Here is an 18,382-nt window from a genome sequence, read left to right as displayed (position 1 = left end):
GGAATGTGTAATTGCGCAGTGGTGTGGAAAGCCGTCTGACAGTGATCTACAGGACTCCATTAATTGCCGTATGAATATACCCTAGTCTCTTCTCCGCACTGCTGAGGCATCAATGTGAGGGAGACGGGTCACTCCGTCTTTCCTGGCCCATATCCTCACTGAGCTCATAATTACTAAAACCTTTAATTAATCTTGCTATCACTGGGTAAACGCAGTGCTCACCATATAAATGAATTATAGGATAAGTGTGGTATTGTTGTGCAGGAGGGCATGGTGGGCGCCTGCATGCATGCCGTGGCACTTAAGGCACACTTAAATGTGTGCTAAATGTGGATTATTGAAGATCAAATGTACGATTAAAAGATTATTTGATGCAATAATGAAAACAGTTTCAGTCATTATCAAATTTAAGTTGATTTGCACTAATAATGTTCCCCACTGCTATAGCTTCGAAATGTCATTGGTGTTTGTGTTAAGATTTTAAAATGGTTTGTAAATGCATTGAGTCACATTTTGATATTTTAATATTTTCAGTTGAAAAAAATAAAGAAATAATAATAAATCAGTTTGTTAACAAAAATATTGTTTGACTTGGAATATAGTATATGGACTACTTTTATGCTGTTTTTTGGTGAAATTTGCTCTAAAAATGTCATAAATTGTATATAAATTTCCCCCCTGGGGATTAATAATAAAGTAATTCAAATCAAATAAACGCATTGTGCCAAGTTTTGATAGTGATTAAAAAGTAATAGTTAAAATAAAAATTAGATAAAAGAAATAATAAATCAGTCTGTTCACACAAATATATTGCTTGGCTTGGAATAAAGCATGGACTATTTTTATGGTGTGTCTTTTTTGGTGATTGCTCTGAATTCTCAAATTGTTTGTAAACACATTGTGCCAAGTTTTGACAGAGATTGATATTAAATAGCTAAAAATAAAAAAAACAATAAGAAAAAGATAATAATAGTATTAATAAATCAGTCTGTTCACGCAATACTGTTTGGCATGGAGATTAAATGCCATCTCTGTCAAAACTTGGCACGACGTGTTTACAGACAATTTATGAGATTTCAGAGCAATCACCAAAATCAATTAATTAAAAATATAAAAAAATAATTGTTTTGTCTTTATTTTGGAGCTTGACAATAGTGTTTCCCTCTTGACAGAATTTTCATTTTTAGGGTGAACTTTCCTGAAAAACTATAAACAAAGATGTTTATTATATCAAAATGTATTCTTAGCTGATTATTTCCGTACAATTAACAAACTGGAACTGAAAACTGAGTAATACATGTACATTTTTGTCCTAGCATATCACTCTTAATTAAAGATCAGAGTCTGGGTCCAAAAGCAACAGCAACAAATCAAAGCAAGTTAAAATTGCCTGGACCAGATCTATTGCTTTTAATACCTCCATAAGGTCCCTTGATTCCATCTCCTATAGGAGTGAATGCTGAGCTGACCAACAATGAGTTCTTGTGTTTAAATCTAATTGAAGTGATTGATGAATTCTCAAACCTCTTTAGCTGAGTTCCTGTGTTTCACTGGGAATAAGTCAGAGTGAGGAAAGTGGACGCTGTGACCCTGCGTATGAGAGCTGACATCCAGCTACGGCACCCGCAATAACTTTCCCTCCCGTGTCATCACTAAAGCTCTGTGGGAAGGGGAATATGTTGTGACACGTCCTGATACGAGCCCTGAAATATATGCTGGCAGTTAGCCACCAGCCTCCCTTTCAATCAACAGGCTCAGCTGACTGGGGCTCTTACAGTGGGTTTAGTTGACTAAGGATGGAATCGTAACACTGCACTACCATCTAGTGTTTTGCGGAGGGATTGCAGGGCTTCTTGCCTCGTCCAATAGGGAGCCCGTTGTTTACAAGTGACATTTGTTCCTAATTAAATGCAGCACTTGTTGCAGCACTTCTTGTGGAGAGGGGCTTGCATCCACGATAATGCAGGCGGGATTCTGGATTCTCTTGTAAGCTTCCTCCACTCTGAAAAAAAGAGCAATTTGTCATAAGTGCACCAAAGCTGTTTTGCTTGCAGCTTTCTGAATATTTGGATGAAAATCTTTCAAACTTGGCTACCAATAGGGGTCATTTTCAGGAAAATTGAGCCATATTGTGGGGGTTTTATTTCTTGGTAACCATAAATAGATTTGTTCAGGATTTTTTGATGATTTTTTTTTTTTTAAATAGAAATCTAAAAGTCTTACTTTTGATCCATTAAATGCATCCCTGCTGAATAAAAGTATTAATTTCTTTTAAAAAATATTGAAATTAGTGTCACATTTCATTATCAGTGTTCATTTATTTATTTTTAATCTAAAATTATTATTTATTAATATAAAATTATTTCCAGAGAAAATGCTAAATTTGTCCTTGTTTCTACATTTTCTGTTCAAGCCCGTTGGGTTTGATATAAATTATTTGACCACATTTATCAAGTCTTCTTTACCCATTATATTCAACCCTAAAACATTTTAAATCTGGTTGACACACACATGTTTTAAAGAGATATTCTATTATGAATTATTATTATTGTTTCATAAGTTGTTACTTTTTAAGTAAAATGCAAAATTTAATAAAAAGCCACATTTTCTCTCTCAAATGGCACTATTACCTGGAAATGCCCAAGAAATAGCTATTGACATTTACTTTAGAGTAATCAGTACAACCAATATAGCGATGCACAACATCTGAAAACGTTAAGGATTATCACATACAGTGAGCAAGTGATCTTAAAAGATAAAACACTTCAACAAGTTTCCCTACTTAAGTCGGAAGAGCTGATTGAGCTCTAGCTCAGCCTCCTCAACGGTCTTGTCCTGTCCTCTGTCTCTGAGTCTTCTCAGTCTTTCTTCTGGATTGACAGTGAGAAGCAGCACCAGGTTTGGTTGAAGCAGGTCTCCTGGCCACTGGTAGAGCTCTGAGTCCAGCCTAGGGAGGTTTTCAACCCTCCCACTCACTGCTGTGGCAATGGCATACGCTGCTGTGCTGTGCCAATACCTAAAGGTGACCAAAAAATTGTTTAGAAGTTATCTATTACAGTGCCGGGAAAAGGAAATAACTTGACATGGATTTTTTTTAACCTTACACCAGGTTCAGTCACTAGGCCAGGCTCTTGAGACCAGGGGAGTGAGGTTTACACGCTCAAAGCTCTTACTGGGCAACATTACACTTTTTCTTTTACACTTTTTCTTTACTTTTTCTTTTACTGTCTATGGTCTTACTGCGTCAATTCGCACACTCCATCGTGTGTCACTCGCGAACCGCGAACTTGCCGCAAACTGGCACGAAGCACTGGCGTTTTGACTTTGCGTTACGGTACGTACAGCAAAAAATAGCCTACTCAGACCATTTTCAGGAGAGGGGTGTTTCATTATGACACAAGCTACATTTTACTCAAGCAAGATTAAATAAAATGCATTTTTTTCTCACTTTCAACAATAAATGGTGCTATTTTGGTTAAAAAATAAAATATGGTAACCTTTGCTTATATTTAGGATAAACATACAGTAATTATTGCTGGACTGCATGGGCCCCTCCTTGCAGTTGGGCCCCAGAAAATATTCGCCTTTATCCCCCCTTATGGATGGCCCTGCATGCACGCACAGCTCTTACTGGCCTACGTCTGTTACATTCACCCCCATAAATCTACCATTGAAAACAATTTGGTAACTACGGAACTTGCGACAATAGTTGGCTTAGGGAAAAGCACCCCAGTGCGAGATTTAAACCCTGACAATTTGAGGCTGGTGCGCTAACAGACGCTAAAGGCTGCAGCCGCTAGCGTTAGCCGCTAAAGCCTAGTTCACACTACATGATTTTAAAATGTCGGGCTGAACTGTGCAGTTTACACTACATGACTTGCTCTCAGTGAAATCATGAGTGTTCAAGTTGTTTAGCTGTTCACACCACACAACACAACGTGATTGATCCACAACAGGAGGTAACTCACTACACGAGTTAACAACGCACTGCATAGAGATACAACCACGATCGGATGATAAGAGCATATCATTTGTGACTCAATGAGAGCTGTTTCAGTACTATAGTACGGTCTAAATCCTGAAAATAATCTAACAAATAACGAGTTGACAACAACACGATTCTATCTGGTCTAGAAACCATGTTTTGTCACGAAAAACCACGCAATAAAACGAACCAGAAATGACGCGAAACTGCAGAGAAGAACACAACACACGAATATGGACGTCAGACAGAAACTAGTGCTGCACACTGTTTGCTCGACGATATGCTCTGAGAAAAAAAAAATGCAAAAAAGAAAAAATAAGATTTACCTGGTGTCCTCAACCCATGCGTTGCTATGATTGGCTGTACTCATGACATCACTGAGATTGAGTCGCGCGACTGCTCGAGATATCTAGCATGCTAGATATTTTTCTGAGCTCGGTGACCTGTCTGCGAGGTGTCTGCGAGCTGTCTTTGGTGCGTTGTTGGCTCTTTCACACTAACGGATTGGCGAGCGTTAATCGTCCGCTAATCGCCCGCGATTTGCACGCGATAACACCCTGACTTGTCGGCGACTCAACGATTTGCAAATCGGGCTTAAATCGGGCTTAAAATCACGTAGTGTAATTTTTTAATGCCAGGTAAATTATGCTCTGATTACAAATATAAATGATTTTTTACCTGATCGGTATATATTTAAAATATCCTCAAATACACATTTACGTTTTAGCGAGCATCAATTTCCCCAAATCCAGTTTAAAACATCTCCTAAAACCCTATACGTTCCACAATGCTGCCCAAACATCAGCTGAATCGTGTGAGTGTATATATACAGTACCTGTCCACTATGACAGGAGCCCTTAAGGACTCTTTTCCGATGTGGGCTGCAGTGATGTAGTTCCCCAGAGCGTAAAAGGCCCTGCGGATGAGGGGTGGTTCTGAGTCAAAGCGCTGTCTGAAAGAATCCAGGCACTGGGGAGGAGATTTCAGCAGAGTGGCATTCAGAGACTCCCGCAGGGCTTTTGTGAGAGTAGTTTTACCTATCGGTGAAATCAGGGAAGGGTATCGAGAGGAGTCAACAAACTTTTTGAGTGCAAACTATTTGTTTAAGCATGATTTGAATCAAATTGACAGCTATGAATTTTTAGATGGTATTACTTTCTGCTTGGTATTAATAAGCTGAACAAAATATTTGTCAGAATGACTCAGTGTTAACCTGTAGCATCAAGTCCCTCGATCACAATGACAGGAAATCCATCACCAGTGCTTGTCTCCAACCGTTCATCTACGAGCTTCAACACGTCCTTTGACTCCGGGATAATGTCAGTGCACTGGGATGGCAGAGGAAAATGTAATGTTTTACCTCAAGCTGGATTGTGGTTAAATAATCATTGTTCCTTTATATCAGGAAATCAAGTATACTTTCATTTCAGCATTAAAGTAAAATAATCTATACAGGTAACTACAGCTGTTTTATGTCAACTGTATACAAGACAACATTTGTTTGATGATAAATACAGTAGAAAGTAAAAAGAGTAATATTGTGAAATATACTGTAATTACAAAGTAAAATAACTGTTTAGCTATTTTTTTTCTCCCCTATTTTTAAATGCAATGTATTCCTGTGACGGCAAAGCTTCAGCAGCCATTACTTCAACCTGTGTCACATGATCCTTTATAAACCATTCTAATATGCTGATGTGGTAGCCTACTAAAAACAGTTGTGTTGCTTAATTTTAGAATTCGTTGATGAATAGAAAGTTCAAAACAACAGCATTAATATTAGGCTATAAATGACTACAGTCACTTTTGATTTATTTAATCCATCGTTGCTGCATTGTGATATTGTGATAGTCTATACAATAATCTGGTCCCAACATGTTTCAAAATCCTATATGTACCTCCTGAAGAACCTTATAGGCTTCATCCATACTGTAGAAGACATCGGAGTTCCTGATGTTCAGTGTGGATGGGTGATGCTCTGCTGCTGTAGCAGGAGTGATGTACTGTCTCGCTGACTCCTTCACTTGATTGACAGGTGACCACAGCTCCTGCCAGCAGTACTGACCCTCGCGCTTGTATGAAAACACACAAACTGTTTTACTCTGCCGCAATGTGTTTAATAAGTCCTCTGAAAGTGTTGTAGTGGATTTGTCTCTTATAAAAAAGCCTTTAACGACGCTCTTTTCGTCGTCCGGAATAAACGAAGACGCTTCAAAAACATCGCAATCTCGCGAGATTGTTGAAGACAGCTTGTGTTTTATTTCGGCGTGCGTTTGCGCTTTCTCAATTCTGTTCTCACTTTGGACATGTACCGAGAAGAGCTTCCCACACTCTCCAAAGAGCTGTTGGTGATCATGATGGAGAACCTGTGGGCTTGAGCTCAGTGTGAAATAAAGAGGTTCAGCGCGCAAATCAAACTCCACCGCAAAAACACGCGAACACAGCTCTCCACTGCGAAACATTGCTCTCCGTAGCATTGTGAACGGTGCTAGATAGCACAGTAGCCTGCGTTATGTGGAAGAATCACATTTTTTCTAGCTAGCGCTTACAGAGAAACGAAACTTAACCCGAAAACGAAAGTAAGATAGCCAGCCGTCCACTTACGTCACTCACGAAACGAGCGGAGTCAGTCAAACATTCAACAGTACGGATGAAGTTCAGCTATCAGTAATTTAGTTTAAGTCCAATTCTCACTCTTTGGCTAACTAGTAGGCTATGTTTTAGCAGCGTGCATACTTATAAAGCATTAATGCCTATTCTGCATGCCCATGTTCTACATAAGCACTAGCCTATGAGTTTACTGAGACAAACGTCGTAGTTAATTAAGTTAGCTAATAGTGAGAATTGAACCTTAAGATAAAGTGTGACCACTTAATGATATTGTTATTGTTGTGGAGTTAGTGTCCTTTAAGATAGGACAAGCAAATGTATTCCTATAAAATAAAATTATAATAGGCTAAGCTGCAACTTGCTGCATTTTAACTGGCCATGATGGTATAAAGGCTATATTTAGCCTACTAAATCCATGTGACTAAGGAAAATTAAACAACTACGCCTTATGTTTGGCTCAGCTGATAGGCTATTTATCTTTCGTTTTTCGAATGTTTGACTCAGCTGATCAGCTATTTATCTTTCGTTTTTCACTCCCTCCAAGCAAGAACAGAAACCGATCAGAATAGGATCTTGAGGCTGTCCTATAAAAAGGGAGGTGTGAGCTCTCTTAGGTATCAGTCTACACACTTCACCACATCAAACCAAGTTGGTTTTGCAAGAATGTTGATGCCATTGTGTTTCAAGGACGTCCACAGCTTATTTTCAGCCCTGTTGAGATGGATTTTGATGATGGTATCAGGCACACTGGTGTCTCTTGGGATGATCAGTCGTCCAAAGATTCGCACCAGAGAGCAGAAAGAGGGATCCAGCGCACAGGTGACCACTCCAAGCAGTGTGAACTACCATTTTACCCGGCAGTGCAATTACAAATGTGGCTTTTGCTTCCACACTGCGAAGACCTCGTTCGTCTTGCCTATTGAAGAGGCAAAGCGAGGGTTACGACTTCTGAAAGAAGCAGGTAATCTAACATGTCACCATGCAATTCAATTATGATTGTTTTTGAATTTTGTAATTTATTATAATTATTAGGTCTATAAATGTTTTTTTCCGTGCAAATCATTTTTTTAAATAAATAAATAAATAAATACAAATAATAATAATAAAAGTAATGTTCCCTCGTATTTAATCGACCCAACCCCCCCCCCCCCCCAGGTTTATATGATGATGTGATTAATGGCACGAGGGCGGGGCAACCTGTCACTCACATGAGATCATGACATGACATTAATGTCTTGTGTTAATTTGTTTTCATTATAATTGTCATAATTAATAAATCAATGTAAATGCAAATGATATTTTTTCCCATTTCAACTTTAATGATGACTAGATTGTCTTTTTTTTTTATTCTAAAACTTGGTTTGTATGTTTTAGGAATGGAAAAAATCAACTTTTCGGGTGGAGAGCCCTTTCTTCATGAGAGAGGCTCTTTTCTGGGAGAGTTGGTCCGATACTGCAAACAGGAGCTGCTGCTTCCGAGCGTCAGCATCGTTAGTAATGGCAGTCTGATCAAAGAATCCTGGTTTCAGAAATACGGTGAGAATCATTCCTGACCACCAGAGGTCAGCAAAGATCATTTTAAAACACTTTAGTGAACGTTACACATTTCCCACGGTAACAGTCTCAATGTTGATTTCATATAGCTCTACACAATATACTCAAATCATAACAAATGTATTAGCTCTATAACAAATACATGGGCTATCTATAGGTTAATTATTAAGCTCCACTATATATATAATATTATTTCACATTCATTCGAACAGTATATTTGCTCAAAAAATTGCATTATAAAATACTTAATTATGTAATGCTAAAAGTGGTTATTTTTAAGCATGTATTTAAATGTTACTTAAAATTATCAAAGATATTTCCATATGGTCTCAAAATTAGCCAGAAAAATATTACCCTACACCCTATAGGCCCAGTTTCACAGACAGTGCTTAGATTAAGCCAGGATTAGGCCTTAGTTCAATAGGACGTTTAAGTAGCTTTTATTAACAAAAAAAAAAACACTTCTGTGCATCTTGAGACAAAACTATGACACTGACCCATTTTAAGATGTGTCAGTGCAAGTTACTTTCAGTTAAAACAGCTCAAACATGCATTTTAGTCTGGAACTACTAGGCTTAAGCTTTGTCTGTGAAACCAGGGGTTAAAGTATAGCTCTGTCAGCTCCTTAATTGGTCGATTTAATTTTCATCTGTATTCTACAGGTGACTACTTGGACATTCTTGCAGTATCTTGCGACAGCTTTAACGAAGACACCAATAAAGTCATTGGTCGAGGTCAGGGCAAGAAGAGCCATTTAGACAATCTGCATAAAGTTTGTTCCTGGTGCCGGGACTACAAGGTGGCTTTCAAAATCAACTCGGTGATCAACACTTACAATGTTGACGAAGATATGACAGAGCAGATTACTGCTCTGAACCCAGTGCGCTGGAAGGTACAGTTACTTCTTTTACTACAGACTTCCATGTTCCTATCATTATAACCAGGCTCCTGAATGTACTGCAATGTTCACACAGGTCTTCCAGTGTCTGCTAATTGATGGTGAAAACGCTGGGGAGAACAGCCTCCGCGAGGCAGAAAAATTTGTCATTAGTGAGCAGCAATTCCAAGACTTCCTGGACCGCCATAAGAGCGTCAAGTGTCTGGTTCCAGAGTCTAATCAAAAGGTAATTTTGAAACACAGGCCGCGTACTTTGGCTCAATTCAGATCACTCGTTTCAAAATAGCTTATAATTTGCTTGATAAAGTGGCTTCAAATTATGGGTAATGCAGCAATAAACTCTCAGGTTCAATTCATTATCGAAGCTTTTAAGACGTAAACGAGTTTTGAATTTAAATAAAAATAGCTCTGTTCAGAGATTGAAGCTGGGGATTTGAATATAAAGCATACTGATGCAAATTGTTTATTTTCTCATCTATTTCCCTTTTACAGATGAGAGACTCTTACCTGATTCTTGATGAATATGTAAGTGGTCATATTTTCTCCTCAGCAGTTTTCTTCTCATTATTGCGCAAATGATTTTTAAAATAAATATTTGATTATGTTATCATTAGAGTCTTAATGATTTTTTTGTATATTAGATTACACTATTATTACAGTCTCAATGACTCCTATAAATTACATTATGTCATCATTTCAGTAGTGAAGGGATTATGGACAGGAATTTAATAAGACCTGCAGTAATTTGCCTCATTTCAGGCTTCAAATGACTTCTCCCCCTTGGATAATCTCGGATCTCTATTAATAATCATGCTGTCTATGCTACATCATCAGATAGAGCAATCATCATAAATAGATTTTTAATCCTCCATATCTGATTCTGCAGATGCGCTTCTTGGATTGCCGAGAGGGGAGGAAAGATCCGTCAAAGTCCGTTCTGGATGTTGGTGTGGAAGAGGCCATCAAGTTCAGTGGTTTTGATGAGAAGATGTTCCTCATAAGAGGGGGGAAATATGTGTGGAGTAAGGAAGATATGAAACTGGAGTGGTGACCTTTCTCAATGTTGCTTTTTTACTCTGTGTTTACATTGAAAGCTGATTTAATTTATAAATGCTAAACAATAAATAATTATACAGTATATAGTTAAAGTCCCAGATGAAACTTTGGTGCCTATGTCTGTATATTCAATATTTTTATATAATATAAGGAGATTCTACTGCACTGAAATACTTATAGACATTGATTATTTGTAGTTCTATGCTCAATTTTTTATTTGTATTATGTTTGAGTATTTGCATTACCCAAAGTATGTTTTTAACTCTTACTTTGCTGTCTTTACTTTGACTTTTTAGTAGAAGTAAGTGTTTTTATGTAGTCCTATAGGAAATCCTATTCTGTTTTTTAATTATGTGCACTCTGAAGGCATGAAGACACTTTGAGTTACAATTAAGACTTAATGCACCTTAGATTCTTTAATTGTCATACAGTAGAACTGGCAATTTACTTAAGCCACAGTTTAAGGCTCCTCAGATCACAGTGTTGGAATCCTTTAAGCTCCTTTTCTATAAGAGGAGTTTTCTTGTTCTTGCAAGAACTCAAAAGACTATCAGTGAGACCCTCCTGTAACCCCACCCCATTATAATGGGAAAGCTTTAAATCACTTCTATCATAGAAAAGTTCACTGAGGCACCTTAAAAAAGAAATCTATTGAAATCAAAATGATTCCTCGATACCTTTTCATTTTACAGTGAAGTTGAAACTTTATATTGTATTTTATTGCATTATTTTACTATGTTAATAAATATTTTTTGACAACTTGTTGCATCTGATCTCATGTAATTGTTCAAACTCAAAGAGTCATCTTTTAAGATAAATAGTCCTTCATACAAAGGACTTGCTACTGAATTTATTGATAGAATTCATCAAGCTCTCGCTGCTTGGTTTTGTAATTGCTTTTATCAGTCCCCATCATCATAAATGTCCTACTATGTTGCCCAACCCACATTTCACCCTGTTAGTCTTTCATAATACCCAACTACTGATCGACTGATGGGCTACAACAGCAGAAGACCCCACTCATCTCCTCTGCAAATAGGAAAAAGAGGCTACAATTCGCAAAAGCTTACCAAAATTTGACAGTTGGAAGACTGGAAAAATGTTGCTTGGTCTGATGAGTCTCGATTTCTGTTGAGACATTCGGTAGAGTCAGAATTGGTGTAAACAGAATGAGAACATGGATCCATCATGCCTTGTTACCACTGTGCAGGCTGGTGGTGGTGGTGTAATGGTGTGGGGGATGTTTGCTTGGCACACTTTTTGGCCCCTTAGTGCCAGTTGGGCATCGTTTAAATGCCAAGGCCGACCTGAGCATTGTTTCTGACCATGTCCATCCCTTTATGGCCACCATGTACCCATCCTCTGATGGCGACTTTCAGCAGGATAATGCACCATGTCAAAAATCTCGAATCATTTCAAACTGGTTTCTTAAAAGTGACAATGAGTTCACTGTACTAAAATGGCCCCCCACAGTCACCAGATCTCAACCCAATAGAGCATCTTTGGGATGTGGTGGAATGGGAGCTTTGTGCCCTGGATGTGCATCCCACAAATCTCCACCAACTGCAAGACACTATCCTATCAATATATATAAAGAATGCTTTCAGCACCTTGAATCAATGTCACATAGAATTAAGACAGTTCTGAAGGCGAACACATCAGTATGATGTTAGTATGGGGGTCAAACACAGTATTATGGTGTTCCTAATAATCATTTAGGTGAGTGTATGTTACCTCAACCCAAAAAAGCTTCACAAAACTGTAGCAAGCGTTTTCAAAAGCCCAATAGTCATTTTTGTATTGCACCCAATAGAGGGCGCTAGTGCTGCGCCTTCGCTTCAGAAACACATTACAAATATATAGAGACGTACAGACCACTGTCTGTACAGAGCAGTGCTAGGAAATACAGACTAATGGCGTCTTCACAACGCGTCCGACGGATCAGCTGATTCTTATATCTGCCTGCAAAACTACATGAAGACATAAGGTAAAACGCTCGTGCAATCACAGCTAGCTATGACGAACGTGTCTGTCTTAAACTACAATGTCTATCCACAGTATTCGCTGCATACGACACTATATTGACTTTCATTAATGCAATAGGATTTGTGCAGCGTTCTTTCGTTTATTGACAGATATCTATGTCAGCTGTCAATGTATCAAAATCTCGGTTTAATTTTTTCATTTTTGGAAATGCTTTATGGTTTACATGTGGCTAAAGGGCGAAACTCCACTTTCTTCTTGGATGTGCAGCTCTCATATAGATTTGTTTACCCGACTGATGTCTAAGATGGCTGTTTACTTTTTATGTATGTTCATAGGTTACACACTGTCACGTTAAAATGCTGTGGCTTTCTAAACCTGGTGTGCTGCCTACCTAGACCGCATTTTTGGGGTATCGTGATGTCCAAAAATGTTGCTGTAATGCCTAAAAAAGATGCCTAGGTAGGCAGGGCAGCACACTCTGTTATGGGATCATGGGACCCTTACAGGATGCAAATATTCATATAAAATGACCCATTCGGGTGTTAAGGAGTTGATGTGCTCCAGTAGCTTTGAGTTTTAGGGATTTATCATGCTTTTTTGGGATTGTGCAGTATAAAGGAATAAGGTCCTCCCTGGGTCGTGAAAACTGTATGTGGGATCCAAAGTGTAGAACAAATCCCAAACCCCATGTGTAGCATTCAATGGCCAGCATTCATTACTTTACTGGCCTAGTCATCGTTTAGATGGATGGGTTACTATGAGGGAGATGTATTTATCTTTGACAAGTAGAGTTTTGAGAAATGTTACCTGTGTTAGTTCCCAGGGCAATGTTTGTTTTTTTCTTTCAAATATTATTTTATAAACGGGTTAACACGGTCTGTTTACATTATGGGAGCGTCTTTATCTGATTACTGTTAGCTAGGGTTGGAATTGACTTATGCTTGTCAGTATATTTAAAGCATCAACATCAAACACTTTGTCCTAATGTTAAGGCCACTTCTGCATTTTAGCTTCGACTGAAGAACAATTATATCCACTTATATGTGCACTATAAACAGTAACATTGATTCTGTCATCTGTGCACTGTATTTGATATACGGTTATGCAGTTTCAACCGAAATAAGTAGAACAGAGGTTAGATAAGTGTGTTGCTCATAACAGTCAGAAAGTCCCTCCCAAATGAGGCCACTTATCTTTCCACGTCATAAATAGACATTCTGTAGTTTAACTTTCAGTATTGGTCCTTTAGTCATAAAGGTGGTTTGATAAATGGTAAAGAAAAGAAGAAAAAAAAAACCCAGACTCTTTTCTCCGATAGACAGCTCAAAGATGCTTCAGTTCAGCCAAAGGTTGTGGTGACCCAGCAGCAACAGTGGCAAGTACAACAGTCATCTCAAGCATATGAAAATAAACATGCAAAGTTGCAAACGTTAGGCCAGATTAGCTAAAAAAGGCAAATTAGAATGAGGCCACAATCCCATAAGAGCACAATTGGAAATGGAAAGTTCTGTCGCCTATAGTGTACTCTGATTTATGCTGTTGGTATTGTTTATACCTTAAGATGTAACACTTTAATAACAAAGAATGCTGAATAGCTTGACCTGGCCATATTGAATTTTTAATAACTCTTCTTGGGCGTCCTATTTAAAGCACCTGAATTTTTACAGGAAATCCATTAAGACATTGACTAGCTTTGCAAATGTGTTCTAATCTATAGATGTGCTTCTTAGACAAGCATACTGTGTTTTAATCATAATATGGCCTTGTTTGACCTTTTCATCCCCCACACACATACATTTGATGAACTAAATGCATTACAGAGCACTTAAAGCTGTTTATGGTCAGCAGTTGGACATTGCAACCATTTTGCAATTTAATTATGAGATGCAGTATGACAACAGACATTTAACTCAGGATTTTGTTATTGTCATACCAACTTTTCAATCAAATAGGCCTATTGTTTACTTCAAGATTCCATATAATGTTACCTCTGAATTCCTCCTAAATCAAATCTGCGATATCTTAATCACTCTAGGCATTGTTTTTGCCATAAGCAAGCTGTAAGAATTCTTTTGATTTTTTTTTTTTTTTTTGAATTATCTAAAGCAGCTCTATTAGTCAGTCATTCCTATCAGTGATCTCAGTAGGTACATTGTTGCTGCCCAACAGCTGTGGATGAGAAAGCAGTTAAGGCAAAGCTCTGTAATGCAGGCAGGAGACTGGCTGGCTCACGGCAGAAGGTGACCTCAGCTGGGTTCAGATCTGATTGAGTCAGATATTTCGCAGGATAAGTCCCAGTAGACTAGCCTAGTGTATAAAAGTTGCATATGTGCAAAATACATTTCCAAAGTGAGTGTGCCAAGAACATGGCGTTAAATAAATGAGTCACACCAAAAGACTCAAAGAAGTTATTGGTTTAATATATATATATATATATATATGGGTGCTTAAACACTAAAATCAAACATATTTTTGCTTGGGTTTTAATTATTGAAGTGAGAAAATTAATTTAATTGTCATTTAAACAGAAGCTAGATCATTGAGATGTTTTGGTGAAAAAGCTTACTACAAGTCTGTCTGATGTGATTTAAGCCTAGCTGGTTGACGGGTATCATTATTTATTTATTCAGTTCTCACAGCTGGTACCCACTCAAAACTTGGCGCTCACACCTGCCCACAGCATTGAGCTTTGCCACATGTGGCTGGTGATAGAATGAGACATTTGCATGTTAATAGCTTGATGGCAACGTGTGAACTCATCGGTCAGTGAAGGTTGTAAAAACGAGCAAAGCTTTGCCTCAAAGCATTTAGCACTGTACAACATCGTCTAAATTCCGGTACCACCATGATGGTTCATTCAGCAATTCAGCAACAGTTTAATGTGAAGAAAATGGTATTATACATAATTTTTTTTAACCACAAAATTTTACCAGTCATTTCTGCATTTTCATTTATGAAACCTAAACCTATGACATAAAATGAGTTAATTAAAAAGTGATTTCAGGTTTCTTATCTCACAATTAAGAGTTAATTTGTCATAATTGTGACTTCATTCCCCAGTGTGACTTTATTTATATGAATTGCAACTTTATTTCAACTTCATATCTTATAATTAAGACTATATCTGTAACTTTTTATCTCACAAGGTCACCATATTTCCTATAAATCTGTAATTTTAAACTTCATCATCTCCCAACTCAAAAACTTTAAAACAGGATATTTTTTTTCAAATTGTCAGTGTGTGTTGCTGCTGTGGCTTGCCACCACTAATTTTATGAGTTCAAGTGGAACTTTGATTGGCTCAGCAAACTAGTAAAACCTGACTCATCCTTTGAGTTGCATTTTTTTAACACAGACTTAGTTCTGTAAGGTTTTCTTAGACAGAACATTTTGTGCCAGCTAATTGTTATTAATAATGTTCAGATTATTTTTTTTCATGCACTCATTTGGTTTTCACAAGACCATGCCTAGAAGAGTGTGTCTGAATTGTCAAGGCAGGATGTATGAAGTGTTTTCCAGTGATGATGTGTTTGAGACCAGCATGTCCTGTCCTCAGCATCTGTGATTCAGAGCTTATTCACAACTATTCCCTATAGGTGCTACTGTACTATTCATACTGTGTTGTTTTTAAGTAAGGATGGATATAAAAAGTATCTGAATTTTGAAAATACGTTTTATTACTGACGTGCAGACGTTTCATCCTCGGCTTTTGTTTTTGTTGGCTAAAATGTTTTACTTTTTCTCACATCTGCTGTCATTCAAGACTCTTGAGTGGCAACAGATGGCATTCACAGATAACCTCAGGGCTCTGTCTCTGATCGTGTCAATAGAAATAAGTACTCAGCAGCATGCTTGTCATATCCTCTTCATTTTTCTAAAGACTTCTGAGAAGAAATATGTCTCTTCATATTTTAATGTAGTTCTATTCTGTTTTTTGTTTTTCATTGAAATCCTTGTCTTCACACCACAGAGAGTCAAACTGGGTAATATTTTCCACCCTCTGTAGACTCTAGGCAGAGTGACCTCAGATCATTATAGAAATCTTCTCCTTATTCTGGAGGATTGACCTTTACGGTACATTCTCCTGTAACCTTTGAACAGAGTAACTTTGTTTTCCAAGATCTTCTTCCTTCAGGCTGTTTGAGATCTCATTCTGCTGTTGTATCACTTCCTTGTGGATCTGCTGTCTTCCTAACAAGTCAGTATGTGAAATTTTGAAACTGCATTTCTTTCATCATCTTGGTTCGCCAGCTTATATTACTGAAGAAACCAGGTTAAGGTGGTATTTACTCGTCAACTTATTCAAACTATGTTTTTGAACTCAGTTCATCCAGCTCAATTGTGTTTTAGTATACTAGCTCAACTAGGTCCGTACCAGCTTAGTCAATGGCCATCTTTGGCCCGATTAACCAAGATTGAGATGAGCAAAAGTAAAAAAGAAATTAAAATAGTCTAGTCAGTGGTTTGCCTAGTAGTCAAATAATTTGTCATAGGGAAGCGAATAATTAAATGGGTTTTGGGTTCACTTAATGTGTTTGGTACTGGAGATCGGACCATACTAATTGGTTAGACAGTTGTTGAATGACTAATATAGACCACCTTCACTCATTCCTATAGGTCAACATCAGACCCATTGGGTTGATCAACTGACCAGCTTCAACTAGCTAGAAACCATGTAAAGCTGGCTACTACCTGGTTTTTGCTATTTGGTTAAGGCAAAGGCAATTGAGCTTGTTCCAAAAAAGTATACCATCTCTACAAACATGGTTGTAATTCAGCCTTGATAATCTGGTACAATAGTGTAAAGACGGCACGTGCAAAACGTTTCCGGGTTCAACGAACCCTTCATTAGTGCCATGTCACTTTTTTGGCCAACAATTTCTCGTGTGTGGATTTTTTTTTGTCTTTGTTTTAAGCTATTTTTTGGATCTACGCACCGCAAGGAATTCCACTCATTCAAGTTTTTTGGACTAGCGCCTGACGCTACGCCTTTCCCTTCTCTCCAAATTGTGGCCTTGCCTCAGTCACTGAATTTGAAAAATGAACCTTGATTTAAAAAAAGTGCAGTGTATCAGTTTAGTAAAGTAGCCTGTTGTACATTTCAGTTTTGATCTTACTGCTGAGACCTGAAGATAATTGTCTCTGTCTGCTCTTTGGGAGTGTTTCACCTCTGGGATTCCTGACGTTTATAAAGACTGAGCCAATAATAGAATAGTGCTCAATTTCTTTTGGATGATAAATGTGGGTCATTTGACAAGGGCAAGCAAACAGTGAGAGAACAGTTACTCATGCAGGGTCATGGCCACTTGAAGTTTTTAGCTTTATGAACTAGTTTTTTGTCTTCAATGAAAGTCCAGACTGTCTGTTTTACTCTCAGTAGTATATGTGTTAGTCTGTGAGAGACCGTGTGCGTCTGCGGCTGATTATAGATTGCTCGTCAACTGAGTCTTCCTCAATAAATATGTAAACTGCACGTCAACTGAGTCTTCCTCGGTCAGAAGGAATAGGCAAATCCAATGGTGCAGTTTACATATTTATTGAGGAGTAAGGTACATGGAGGATAAGAGTTTGCAGATATCAATATGACACAATATGTGTCGATGGGTGTATGTGTGAGTGTGTGTGGTTATATTGATATCTGCAAACTCTTATCCTCCATGTACCTTACTCCTCAATAAATATGTAAACTGCACCATTGGATTTGCCTATTCCTTCTGACCGAGGAAGACTCAGTTGACGAGCAATCTATAATCAGCCGCAGACGCACACGGTCTCTCACATAGTCTGATAGCTACAGTTGGGTTCTCGGAAAAACTGTAAATGTATATCTTAAATTAGCTGGAGAAATTGTAAATTTTTCTAGATTTCTGGCTTTTCAAGATGGCTGCCAAGTGAACTGAGTTGCCTAAAAGGGCTCATGACATGACCGTTAAAACATCCTGTAAATACAAAAAGAGCATTTCATGGATATAGCTGCCCCTTGAGTAAGACATCAACAAATACATTTACAGCATTGCACCAGTTGTGCCAAAAGCAAATAGAATCCATTATAATCATGAAAGCACTTTCTCTCTATGCACTTGAGCTACTCCCGACAACAGGACAAATGGAAGAGTAAAGCAACGTTTGCTTTGACTTGTCAAGTTCAAACATCCAGCCAGTCATTGAATGCTAGTATCTGCTAATACAGTCACGATCATAGACAGTATAAGAAGTGGACAGAGCCATCTCATTGGAAGTCAATTGAGACAAGTGAAGCCCATTTTTAGTGATTTATTTTTAGGACTTCCGTT

The 18,382-nt window shown here is 37.9% G+C and overlaps 3 protein-coding genes across 6 annotated transcripts in view; 2 read left to right on the top strand and 1 right to left on the bottom strand.

Annotated features, from left to right (window-relative positions):
* Positions 1-18,382, top strand: part of rnf144aa (ring finger protein 144aa) — a 451,897-nt gene that overhangs the window by 407,602 nt on the left and 25,913 nt on the right. Inside the window, exon 1 of one of the 4 annotated variants that reach the window (XM_089120492.1) lies at positions 11,964-12,090. The exons of the other annotated variants lie outside the window; for them this stretch is intronic. The gene's annotated coding sequence lies outside the window, so the exon portion shown is untranslated. Of the gene's footprint in view, positions 1-11,963; positions 12,091-18,382 lie in introns of those variants that run through there. 4 annotated transcript variants of the gene reach the window in all.
* cmpk2 (cytidine/uridine monophosphate kinase 2) lies at positions 1,681-6,566 on the bottom strand. The gene is given in 6 exon segments (XM_039667879.2): positions 1,681-1,884; positions 1,887-2,002; positions 2,783-3,016; positions 4,821-5,022; positions 5,199-5,313; positions 5,884-6,566. Coding segments are annotated over 6 exon segments (1,308 nt in total). The 5' UTR covers positions 6,463-6,566; the 3' UTR covers positions 1,681-1,822.
* rsad2 (radical S-adenosyl methionine domain containing 2) lies at positions 7,199-10,226 on the top strand. The gene is made up of 6 exons (XM_039667881.2): positions 7,199-7,556; positions 7,970-8,131; positions 8,812-9,041; positions 9,124-9,273; positions 9,540-9,572; positions 9,934-10,226. The coding sequence occupies exons 1-6, from the start codon at positions 7,259-7,261 to the stop codon at positions 10,096-10,098; spliced, it is 1,038 nt and encodes a 345-aa protein (XP_039523815.2). The 5' UTR covers positions 7,199-7,258; the 3' UTR covers positions 10,099-10,226.

Source organism: Pimephales promelas, chromosome 15 (genome assembly GCF_988280905.1).
Source record: "Pimephales promelas chromosome 15, fPimPro1.hap1.1, whole genome shotgun sequence".
NCBI lineage: Eukaryota > Metazoa > Chordata > Actinopteri > Cypriniformes > Leuciscidae > Pimephales > Pimephales promelas.
Note: the sequence above shows the minus strand (reverse complement) of the source record. Positions and strands in the feature narration are given on the sequence as shown.